The sequence below is a fragment of the Garra rufa genome, chromosome 8 (genome assembly GCF_049309525.1).
Source record: "Garra rufa chromosome 8, GarRuf1.0, whole genome shotgun sequence".
Lineage (NCBI taxonomy): Eukaryota > Metazoa > Chordata > Actinopteri > Cypriniformes > Cyprinidae > Garra > Garra rufa.
Genome location: NC_133368.1, coordinates 8,786,842 through 8,799,798, shown reverse-complemented (window position 1 = coordinate 8,799,798; position 12,957 = coordinate 8,786,842). Strand labels below are relative to the sequence as shown.

At 34.9% G+C, this 12,957-nt stretch overlaps 1 protein-coding gene across 1 annotated transcript; it reads right to left on the bottom strand.

The window, feature by feature from the left end:
• Positions 1 to 1,113: 1,113 nt before the first annotated feature.
• On the bottom strand, positions 1,114 to 12,362 carry tnfsf13b (TNF superfamily member 13b). Its single transcript, XM_073846202.1, has 6 exons — positions 12,093 to 12,362; positions 8,091 to 8,178; positions 7,674 to 7,730; positions 4,112 to 4,236; positions 3,849 to 3,999; positions 1,114 to 2,713 (listed from the first exon to the last, which is right to left on the bottom strand). Exons 1-6 carry the CDS (start codon positions 12,360 to 12,362, stop codon positions 2,601 to 2,603), a joined length of 804 nt encoding a protein of 267 aa, XP_073702303.1. The 3' UTR covers positions 1,114 to 2,600.
• Positions 12,363 to 12,957: the final 595 nt, after the last annotated feature.

Sequence of the window (12,957 nt, the reverse complement as noted above, 5' to 3'; positions counted from 1 at the left end):
AAAGCACATACTGAGGTATTATTTTCGGCAGATGTTCTGAGTAATAAAATACAGGTGTGCGTGTCCACAAAGACAAGCAAGGACGTTAAAATCGTCATGAAATGGTGTTTGCAACCAGTGTTGGGGAAAGTTACTCTTAAAAGTAATGCATTACAATATTGAGTTACTCTTTAAAAAAAGTAACTAATTAAGTTACTTAGTTACTTTTTATGGAAAGCAATGCATTACATTACTTTTACGTTACTTTTTAATCTGGACAGGGCTTGCTTGTTTGCTTTTAACATAAAAAGTTCTATTTTTTTGCAAATGTAAAAGCCTTTTCACACCAAAAGAGAAAAGTAAATTCACGTTTGTACAGTAGACTGCAGGAAAAAAAAAAAGAGTCTTTACTCTTTAGTAGTAAAAAAGGAAAACAAATGTTAGATTATCTTGAGTAATTATTGCTTATTAGTATGGGTGAATTGGATCAATGAAGGTCGGCAGCAAAGACATCGGTTAATAAAATGGGATTAAATACGTAAAGGATATTTGGTAACACTTTACAATAAGGTTCATTAATTAAACATTAGTTGATGTACGAACTAACATGAACTAACCATGAGCAATACATTTGTTACTGTATTTACTAATCTTCATTAACATTAGTTAACGAAAATACAGTTGTTCATTGTTTGTTCGTGTTAGTTCACACTGCATTAACTAATGTTAACAAGATTTTAATAATGTATTAGTAAATGTTGAAATTAACATTAACAAAGATTAATAAATGCTGTATACGTGTAGTTCATTATTATTTCATGTTAACTAATGTTTTTAACTAATGTTAGCTAATGAACCTTAGGATATGTGTATTATTTAACATATTTAGTTATTGCAGTTTTGCGTCATATTCTGAGTTGAATTTCACTGTTTTTATTCATTTCGAGGTATACTGTATGTTTTTTTGTGTGTGAGTGAGATGAATTAATGCATGTTTACATTTACTCTAGAACTAAAGTAACATCTTACTCACAATTTCTCAACATGGGGTCAGTAGAGCTTTTAATCAATAAATGGGGGAAAAGTAACTGGCGTTACTTATTTGAAAAAGTAACTCAGATATTTTCTTGTCAATTAAAAAGTAATGCGTTACTTTACTAGTTACTTAGAAAAAGTAATATTATTACGTAACTTACCCCCCAACACTGTTTGCAACACATTTTAGAATAAAATGGGGACATTTATTAAACAGAAAATGCTGAGTGAGACATGATTTTATCCCGTGAAAAAAGGGCTTTATTCATTTTTTTTCTTTTACATTTTGTTTACAGGCTTGTTGAACTGCTTCAAATAACTTTTTGTTCTCCACGTCAATCTACACTCAATTCACCGTAATGACAAAGCAAAAAACAGATTTGTCACAACTTTGCAAATTCATTAAAATGAAAAAACTCCATTTCATAAGTATTCATACCCTTAATGTGGTACTTCGTTGTAGCACCTTTACAAGTCTTTTTGGGTATTACGCGACAGGCTTTGCACAGCTGCATGTGGCAAATATCTGCCATGAGGCTTCTACCAGCATACTGTTGGGATGGTACTAAGCAGGTTATAAGCAGTGACCGGTTTCCTCCAAACATAATGCTTGGAATTGAGGTTCATCAGACCAGAGAATCTTGTTTCTCAGAATCTGAGAGTTCTTTAGGTGCTTTGTTGCAAATTCCAAGTGGGTTTTCATACGTCTTCACTCTAGGAAGAGTCCTAGTTGTTCCAAACTTCATTCATAACAGATAATGGAGGCAACATGCTTCTGTGAACCTTCAATGCAGCAGAATTTTTTCTGAACTCTTCCCCAGATCTGTGCAATGACACAACCCTGTCTCTGAATTCCACAGGCACTTCTTTTGACCTTTGATTTTTCAGCAGAGGTGAGAGGTGTGTGCCTTTCCAAATCATACTCATTCAACTGAATTTGCGAAAGGTTAACTCCACTCCAAGTGTAATAACATCTACAAGTGATATGAATGCTCCCGAGCTAAATTCAAGTGTCCTAGAAAAGGGTATGAATACTTATGCAATGGAATAGTTTAAAATTGTTCATTTGTAATACATTTGCAAAGTTGTTACAAACCTGTTTTGTGCTTTGTCATTACGGTGTATGGAGTGTAGATTGATGTGGGACAAAAGTAATTTAAAGCAGCTTAACATAAGGCTGCAACATAACAAAACGTGAAAAAAATGGAGTATGAATACTTTTGCAAGGCACTGTACCTGAATGAGTCAGGCGGTTAGAGATAAGAGTGGAAAACAAAAAGAGCACAGCATTTGCTAAGATAAAGGTAATTTTCGAGAGGTTACATTTTCATAAAAGATTATGAAGACCAGTTTGTTGTAAATGAAGTCAATTGTGTGCATGCCTGATGAAATGCCACTGAACTGTGAACCAAAGCAAGTGCAAAAATAGTTCAGTGAAGACATTTTCAAGAATACTCCACAGGATAAAGCAGTTCTTGTATTCATGAAGTCCAGTGCTTGTCAATATTTATCCTGATGAATAATTATATATGCCACCAAGCATATGCAGTCTCATTCAGTGTCTGATCCAAAGCCTATTTCCACAGTCAGGCCAGTTTTATTGCTCCTAAGAAGGTGGAATCCCCATCCAGAGAGATATTTGCGTGGGTACGAGGTATGAGAAGCTCCAGTCTGTCTCCAGAGTCCAGCTTCACTACGCCTGCACATCACATGCTCAGTTACTTTCATTTCTAATCATCTATTTATTCCTACTGTACAGCATTGCACTTCTCTATGAGACATTTTCATCAATACTATTATTCTCAGTACTTCATGTTTAAAATGTAAAGTAAAACAGACATATTTTCCTTAACATTTGCTGGTCTATGCTATTTCTGGACTCTCTCACTGTGTGAAAACAAATATGGTCTAGTTTCCACATAAACTAGATGATTATCATAAGATCTGTCAAGAACATGTCTGGGTCATATGTCAGCCCAAAATCACAAGATGAGAAATGAGAAACTATACTTTGCTTAAAGAAATAACCATAATTTGTCTGTCATCCACAAAAAAAAGAAGAAAAAAAGAAAACTACCAGTCAAAAGTTTTTGAACAGTAAGATTTGTAAAGTTTTTTTTAAAGACGTCTCTTCTGCTCACCAAGCCTGCATTTATTTGATTCAAAGTATAGCAAAAACAGTAACATTTTGAAATATTTTGCTATTTAAAATAACTGCTTTTTAGAATTTTTAGAATCTAATATGATTCTAATATGCTGATTTTCTATTCAAGAAACATTTATTATTATTATTATTATTCCTATCAATAGTTAAAATAGTTGAATTTGTTACAAATAATGTTACAAAAGACGTCGATTTCAGATAAACGCTTCTTCTGAACTTTCTATTCACCAAGGAAACTTGAAAAAAATTCTACTCAGCTATTTTCAACATAGTAATCATGTTTTTTTAAGCAGCAAATCAGAATATTAGAATGACTTCTGAAGGATCATGTGACTGGAGTAATGATACTAAAAATTTAGCTTTGAAATCACAGGAATAAATGGAATTTAAATGAAATTTTAAAAATATATATTCAAATAGAAAATATTGGTTTGGCTCATGGTGATCATTGGTGAGTATTTAAAAATGATTAAAAATCTCACTGTTCAAAAACTTTTGACTGATAGTGTGTATACACATACATAATTTCTGAGTATTTCTAGTTTAAATATATATCAAAACAATGTAGTCAGCATTAATGTAATACTACCATGTATAAATACCATGCAGAGATGTTTTTGTGAGATTCACTAAAGTGCATTAATAAAGCAGCAGGAGTTTCCCGGCTCACCTCCAGTGAAGCAGGTGTTGAAGTGATTGACTCGATTCATGCTCTGAATACAGCGGAAGAGAACGACGTGCTGACTCTCGTCTCCCACAACGTTCTTCTTTATACGAATCACGATGTGGCCCATAGCGAACGTAGAGTCTGTGTAGTAAACCTGGGAAAAGGAGAGCTTGAAATAATGAGGAAAAAACACTGAGCACGGTGTTGCGATGTTTCAAAGATCATTTATGAATCATACATGTGTCATGCATTGAGAATTGATATACCTGACTATAGATAAAGAAGAATCCTTCCTCTTTGACTAAAATGGTGCCCTGCTCTTCCTCCAGAGCCGAGCCACGCTTCAGTCCGACTTGCCATGGAATGGCTGTGCATGTTTCCAAAGCAAACTCTGACCAAAAAAATTATATTGACTTAAATTGCGTGTTAAATGTTGTGTCAAATACAGATTTTAAATGTCGTTTACTTCGATAATCATCTAAACATTAGGATAGACTCGTAAAACATGTGCATGGCATGTGCTGCTCAAACTCTTAAGATCCAATAGAGCAGTGTTTCCCAAACTTTTTTCCTGGGGACCCACATTTTAAAGTCGATAAATCTTTGTGACCCAATAAACATTAAGCCCATATAGTTCATATATCACGAAGAGAATTTATGGATTAACAAAATATGTGTGACCATTTTTAAGGTCATGCTTCCACTTAACTATTTAAAAGAGATACAGATATTTGACAAAGCACTTTTTTTTTTAAGTAAAATGCAGATTTGCAGAAAATGCTGTTTACCACAAACACAATATTTATCCGTTATTTTGATTTCAAATCCACAAGTGCTTTTTCAGCATTGTGATCCTCTTTTATCACAGTACACTACTACAATAACAGACATATTCACGTTTAAACTCAATAAAAAACAACGTATTATTCAATGCACTTGACTTCTAGATTTGTATATTAAGTTGCTCAAGCAAGTTGCAACACAATTTAAACACAACATAGGGAGGCTATAGCTTCCTTTTCTAATTGAAATTGGGCTATCTAAAAATATTTTAATTAAAACTTACCACAGACAGAAACAGTCGGCTCTCATGCTTTTCTTCCGCATTAAATCTTTATTAAAAACAATGCTTTAAAGAAATTTTCTGCCTGGACAAGTGCACGTATTATGTTGCCTTTTTCTTTAAAACTGCACTTTTCCTCATTTTAAACCTAGCCAAAAAGCCACGTGTTGACTGTGAAAAAGTGGACTTCATTTATATGCATTTATGGGACATTTTCGTGTCAATCCATGTTCATTTTTACAGCGAACAATGCACTTTAATTCAGCACATGCAGCGCTTGCAGCACAGCAAAAAATAGACTCTGCCGAAATGATCGCTGCTCTGCTGCAAACGCACTGCTTCTGGGACGCACTGCTGGACAGCAACCGCGTGCAGTGTGAACGCTCCAATCCGTTAACATGGGTGCGGAAAAAAATACGCAACGCATACGCACTGCAGACGGAGTATGAAACAGGCGATGCAGAGCGCAGCTAAAGAACAACAACAAAAAAGAAAGCAGAAGAAGAAAACAACGAGCTCCCTCGTGCGGCTAATAGGTGAATTACACATATAAATTTTAATCAAGAGTATATAGCGCACTGAAAAATAGTGCTCGACTTGGCGACCCATACAATATTTCCCGCGACCCACTTGTGGGTCGGGACCCCGCCTTTGGGAATGACTGCAATAGAGTGTTTTCACGACGCACCATCAATCGGCCATATTGGCGGCATTTGTGTTTGTTCTTATAATTTCCAATCAGGTAGGTGAAATATTAGGCTAATATCTTAATTAATACTGCTCGTACGTATCTTTACCACCTGTTAACTTTAGTTTCTCAAAATATTGTGCCCTTTCCTGCTTACTAAGCCCTTCTCCGTATGATTTAGCAGCTTGAATGTTTTTTTCCCGTGGTTTAGACAGCATTTTTTTTTTGTTTAGTAAGAGTTGTTTATGAGCCCCTTGTTTGTTCTGAACAGTTAAACTGCCTGCTGTTTTTTTAGAAAAATCCTTCAGATCCCACAAATTCTTTGGTTATTCAACATTTCTTTGTATTTCAACCCTTTCCAACAATGACTGTATGATTTTCAGATCCATCTTTTCACACTGAGGACAACTGAGGAACTCATATGCAACTATTACAGAAGGTTAAAACGCTCACTGATGCTTCAGAAGGAAACACTATGCATAAAACTTTTTTAATTTGAAGATCAGGGTAAATTGAACTCATTTTGTCTTCTGGGAAACATGCAAGTATCTTCTGTAGCTTCTAAAAGGCAGCACTAAATGAAAAAAGTATGATATTAAGGCAAAATAAGAAAAAATTAGACATTAGACTGTTCAAAAGTTTTCACCCCCAGCTCTTGATGTATCGTTTTTCCTTCTGGAGCATCAGTGAGCGTTTGAACCTTCTGTAATAGTTGCATATGAGTCTCTCAGTTGTTCTCAGTGTGAAAAGATGGATCTCAAAATCATACAGTCTTTTGTTGGAAAGGGTTCAAATACACAAAAATGCTGAAAAACCAAAGACATGTTTTCTGAAGAACAGCAGGCAGTTCAACTGTTCAGGACAAACAAGGGACTCATGAACAACTATCACTAAACAAAAAAAAAAAAACACAGCTGTGGATTATGCAGGTAACAACAGAGTATTAAGAATCTAGTGTATGTCAACTTTTGAACAGGGTAATTTTTGCTGTACTTTATTGTAACACCAGGATTTCTCAGATTGATATGCACAGTAGACGTCATACGTCTATGCAACTTTTCCCTTTTTACCTCATTCATGTGATTGCAGAAGTTCAGAACATGTCATTGTAGGCCAGTGTTGTTTTCGTCAACGATGACGAAATCATTTCTTGACGCCACTTTTTTTCATGAAGATAACGGGACGATGACGAGGTAAAAATGGCTCGTTGATGACTAAAACATGACGAGACGTGTGTGAGTTTTCGTTGACGAGACGAGAATAGACAAATGTTAGTGGGTGGTCCGTCAGACGTTTAAAATGCATGACATTTCTGCTTATTGTGCATGCCAATTACAACCTAAAAAGTATCTGCCGCTATGGCAAGCCGTATTAGCATTAAATACTCTTTGCCATACTAGTATGGCAAGCCGTTTTAGCGTTCTATCCATGTTTGGTTACGCTCAACACGTCACATTGTTGGCACTCAGACAGACAGACGATTAACCATGATGGGTGGTCGCAAACGGCGAGAGGACCTATAGGTGTATTTCAAATATATGTCTTTTATGTCTAAAACCATTCCTTCATTATTGTAATTATTGGTGAAAATAGTCGATCCGGAAGCTCACATTGTGTTGAACTATAGATCTGCTATTTTCACAACTTATAAGTGACACTACCCAACAGCAAAATACTTACCGACCTACAATAATTTGTTAAAAGACTACTTTTTCCCATTTTTTTGACTAAAACTAGACTAAAACCTTTTTGACTTTTCGTCGACTAAAACTATCACATATAGAAGTGACTAAAATTGGACTAAAACTAATAAGCATTTTAGTCCAAAAGACTAAGACTAAGACTAAATCTAAGATGGTTGTCAAAAACAACACTGTTGTAGGCTAGTTATAAAAGACGATCTTTTTGTACTGAGAATGAAATTTTGAGTTCTGAAAGTTACAGTGTTGTTATAGTACAATGAACACTTTCATGGCACTAGCAAAAGCAAGGTCAATGAACGTAATTTAATTTAACTTAAGTCTATGCCACATGTCATGGTATAAAAACACTATAATTTTACAAACTCCTCAAGTACCTTTCTGGAAGGTTTTTTTCTTGCTGTTTGCCATCATCTGTAAGCAGGACTGGGATTCTGTGGAAAGAGGTTTTCATAGGAGAAAACAAGAAAAATAAAAAGCAAAATTTTAATTTCTAATTGAAAGAAGTATTGTTTGTAAGAGATGGCAATGCTTATGGCAGTGCAACTCCAATAATAATATTATAAGGGTTTGAATTCAGTGACTCATAAAGTGACAGGATATGCAAATGTCTAATGGTGCACTTTTGCACAATGTGCATGTTTTTATTTATTGAGTGGTTTTAATCTTACACCATCTGCGCTTCGCATCATTCCTGTCAGTATACACACAAAAAACCCACAGCTCTTCTCAGTTAACACTCTAAAACAAAAGACAAGACAAACATCACGGAATAAGCAGAAGCGTGGGCTTGCCTGCTTTGTTCGACCTATGACCTAGGCTCCTTTTGGAGAGGACAGTATGGTCTGTTACGGTCTCATCCATCTCAGGCTGCTGCAGATACTGTACACAGACAACCAGAAATCCTGCTGAATAAAAACAGCTCAGACATTTTATACAAGCTTAAGATTCAAGATGGTCTGTTATTGGAACTGATAAAGCTGGTCATTGTTTGTGGTAGATTATAATGGCCACTTTGACAAGAATGAAAGTGCCCAAAAATATAGCCAATCCAAAATTTATTCAGACACCAGATATAATTTGTTTTTTACTAGTGCTCATTCATGTAAATGAGTATAGCAAAATAAAGTAAACTGTGGCATATTATGTAAGGGATAATGTACAGGCAGCCGGTAGTTATCGCAGAAATAAGCCCCGACAGTGTGATCAGGACCCGACGCGAAGCGGAGGGTCTTGTATCACACTGAAGGGGCTTATTTCTGCGATAACTACTTGCTGCCTGTACATTATCCCGCTTATTACACGGCTACTTGCCACATAAGGAAAAAAAAACTGGACATGAATATGAATTTGAAACCTTTTATTGGCATATTTGTTTTAAATTAACATTTTTATCCTTCCGCGAAACGATATAGTACCACGTGACTAACCTTCAAACTATGTACGTTAGTAAGACAATTTAAATAGATTAATGTCGAAATTTTCCATTGTTAATTGTGGTTGTCCAGTGTTTGTCACAAGATGGCGCCAAACGGTAATCTTTGTTGGCACGGAGGGATTTTAAACATACAAGTAGTACCGGCTATGCGTTATTACTTTGGAGCGTGATTATTTGAAAAGAACGAACCTGCAAATGTCTCAACTGACCAATCAGAATCAAGCATTCCAAAGAGCCGTGTAATAAACCCAAACATTCTTCATACAGTGGACTACCATTAAAACTGATAAAAAAAAAAAAAACTGGGAGCAAAAATTTGATTTTACACTTTGACCTGACCATGTTTTTGTTACATACATTTTTAGCAAAGTTGTCTTACATTATCAAGATGAATTTGTTCTCACACAGTTTAACTCTAGCAAATAAACTGTGATAATGTGAGAAATGTTGAAGGTGTCTGAATACATTTTGACAGTATCTTCACTTAAAAATATATCTTAAAAAAGTACTCACAAAGCGACTAGGACTAGTTGTCACACATTTTACTCTAGTCAATATTTCTTATGTCAGGAATATTTCTGAAAAGCCCATTTCTGTATAGGGACATACCTTAAAGTCAAAAATGCTGACTAGTGTCACAATTTCAGCAAAACTGAAACCGTAACTGTAACTGACACACAGTATGAAACACCATATAATGAATTAAACTGAACTGAATTGAGCTGGATAATGACAGTGTTGCTTTCTGTAGAGATGTTTATAGTAGAACTGAAGTTGTTTCATAATTGATGATCAGAGCTGGGTAGATTACTTTTTGCTTTTACAAACTGTAATTCGTTATGGATTCATACACAAAAACTGTAGTTAGTAACACAATCTAGGTTACTCATTCTAGGTATTCTGAAAACTTTTTAGATTACTTTTTTATCTAACTTGTTTTTTAAATTGCCTTTAAATGTACCATATTGAAATATAAAAGCAAAGAGAAAGAAAACATATTGCTTTTTTTCAACATCATAAAATGCATTAAACATTAGATTAAACCAGAGTATCCCAAACTGGGCTTAATATAAGAACTACAGTGGATTTGTGGATTGATAAAAAGCTAATCATTTATTAAACACTAAAAACTTAAATATTTGTTTGCCTGCGTGTCAATGTAACCCCTAACACAAACACGACATTAAACTGTACACTGCAAAAAAAAAAAAAAAAAAAAAAAAAAAGCTTTTCTTACTTAGATTTAGATTTGTTACGTTTCCACCTGAAATATATACAAATTCTTAAATCAAAAAGGATTTTCTAGATGAGTAAAAATTGTTGTCTTGTTTTCAGAAAAACTAGTCAAAATTAAGTGCATTTTGGCTTGAAACAAGCAGGGGTGAGAAAAATAATCTTGTTTTCTGTTTGAAATAAGATTTTTTTGCTTACCCCGTTCACATTTTATTTTGCTTGTTCTAAGCAAAAACTCACTTAAACTGTTTCTGTAAACAAGAAAATATTTTTTACTTGTCTAGAAAATCTTTTTTGATTTAAGAATTTTTAGATATTTTGGCTGGAAACAAGACAAAAAGTCTAAGTAAAAAAAAAACATTTTTGCAGTGTAAATGTACACGTGTGTTGTTAAATAACTGAAATATTAACTTCCTCAGAGACATTTCAAGAAATGACTTCATGTCAAAGCGGTTTTGACTGACAAAAAAAAACCCAAAAAAACAATTGGGAATCCATTTAAAAGAACAACTAGGGAGAATCAGTACATTATGAATGATTTGCTACCATCCATAAAATTCACAAAAATAACTAATCTGATTATGAGCATTATCAAATGTAACATTCTCTAATTTGAGTACTTGATTTTTGGAATCTGATTACATAATCCAGATAACAGTCAAACCAAAAAACATTCAAACATCAGATATAATATTTTATATTTTTTACTAGTGGTTGCAGGACACTATAATTAATTTATGTAAGTGAGGATAGCAAAATAAAGTAAACTGTAGCTATGTTTCCATCTAAAGATACTGGAATATAAAATAAAAATAAAACATTTGCGAATAAAGCACCATTTCCATTCAACATGTCAAAGAGAACAAAATCATCACTTCCTAAAAAAAACTCAAAACTTGTCATATTACTTGCACCTCAGAGGAAGCAGATGAAACACAATAAATGCAGTCACTGCTTTTTGCTGTTTAGAAAAGCCGTCGTTTAAGACAATATACAAACATACTTCAAAGACAGACTTTGCTCAGGCATTTCAGAATGACCAAAACAACATTTCTGATGCTGTGCAATGAGATCGGTCCGCTGGTTAGTCAATTTATCCCGTCCCATCGTGCAAAGTCACATGTGTTTCCATTGTAGTTTATGCACATTTTTTCTTATCGGATAAAAAGTTAATACTACTCAATTTTTATGAGCATTTTTAGAATTTATGTGCATCTTGCTTTGAAAATGTGCATACAAATGGGTGGATGGAAACACAGCTTGTGACATATTATACCCAAAAATAATTTAGACACTGATCCGACCATGTTTTAAGTGTTTTTTCTTCAGATGCTAATGCGACTTTTTTATACCACAGACTGAAAAAAAAAAATTAAGCATTGCTTGTTACAGTAATTGGTCAAAAAGTATTGATAGTCGTGTAAAACTTCTAATATAGTTGAAATATCTGAATCTTTGGCTGATTCTAATCCATTGCATACCTTTCTATCAATGTTATCTGACATTATCGAGATGAATGTGCTCTGACACAATTTAACTCGAAGTTCTTGTCATATTTTATTACCATTTTCTAAACTATTTCAAATAAACTGTGACAATGTGAGAAATGTTGGCGTCTGAATAAATTTTGCTTTAACTGTACGTGACATCACCGTTACTAAATTGAACTAAATCGACACTAAACTGACTTGAGCTGAATATAGATATTACTAGTTTCATAACTGATGAACTGCAACATTAACAATGTTAATTTCCTGTTTAGAGGACATGCGCTCTCCAACAAGCGTTTGGACTCTAGACCTCAAACCTAAAATAAATTTACCGAGATATAACCCAAAGTGACAATTGTATTCTGACTACTTTTTAGATACATTTTTATCTGACTCGTTTTAAACTTACTATTAGACGTATCATACTGATATAAAAAAGCAAAGAGAAGGCAAACATATTTTTTTTCAACATCAGAAAATGGATTTCTGACCATTAAGTGACACCAAAACTATAAACATATGAATGTATCGTTAAATGATTGAAATATTAACTCATTAGCAAGTGAAAACTAACTGCTATTTATGCAATTCCTTTAAATTTAAAAGACATCTGATGTACATATTGTGGTCCAAACCTCAATTCTCTCTTTGTCCTCATCTTCCTCCTGCTCATGGGTTTGTTTTTCTGACCCACTCATGGGTTCTTCTAGCGTCCCGCTTTGCTCCTCTCTCTTGCGGACCACCTCGGCTCTCAACCCCTCCACCTCGGCTTGCAAGGCCAGCACGTGGTACAGGGAGATCACAGACAGGGAAGAGGAGGTGATGGCAGCGATGACCAGCACTAGAAACAGCCAGGGCAACCTTCTCCTTTCACCCCGACCTAGACCAACATCTTCAGCAGGCATGGTGGAAACAAACTTTTAGAAAATACGGTTGTTAGTGAATAAGTGTAGCATGAATAGCACATAGAGAGAGATTCTGAAGAAGCTAAAGATCTCAACCCACCTCAGAAAGAAGCTTGTCTGGAGTTTTTCATTATGCCGGCTGAATCCAGTTCGCCTTCATACGGCATCAATGTTCCCCTGAAGCTCTTAGCACACATTTCTTTCAGACAAATCCTGGCTCAGGCTCTTATGCATAACTACCCTTCCTCTTTAAGCTGATATTCGTTTATGTGAATAGAGGAACACTAGGATCTACAGTTGAAGTCAAACTTCAACTTCACGTACAAAAGCAGCTCTACTCAGCAAAAACGTCCTGTCTGCTACAATTCTCCAGCTAACGGTCTGGTTTTCGTGTCCCTTTCCTGCCGAGCTGTCCACACCCACCGTATTTAACACTGCACTGCAACCGAAACTTGCTTTGTCACCACTTGCTTTGTGGCTGTTCCGACAAACTGCGTCAAATGTACAAAGATAAATAACAGATAAATGAAAATGTCAAGTTTGTTAATCACAAATTACCAGCACATAAAGTATACAAATGACAGCGACAAGCAAA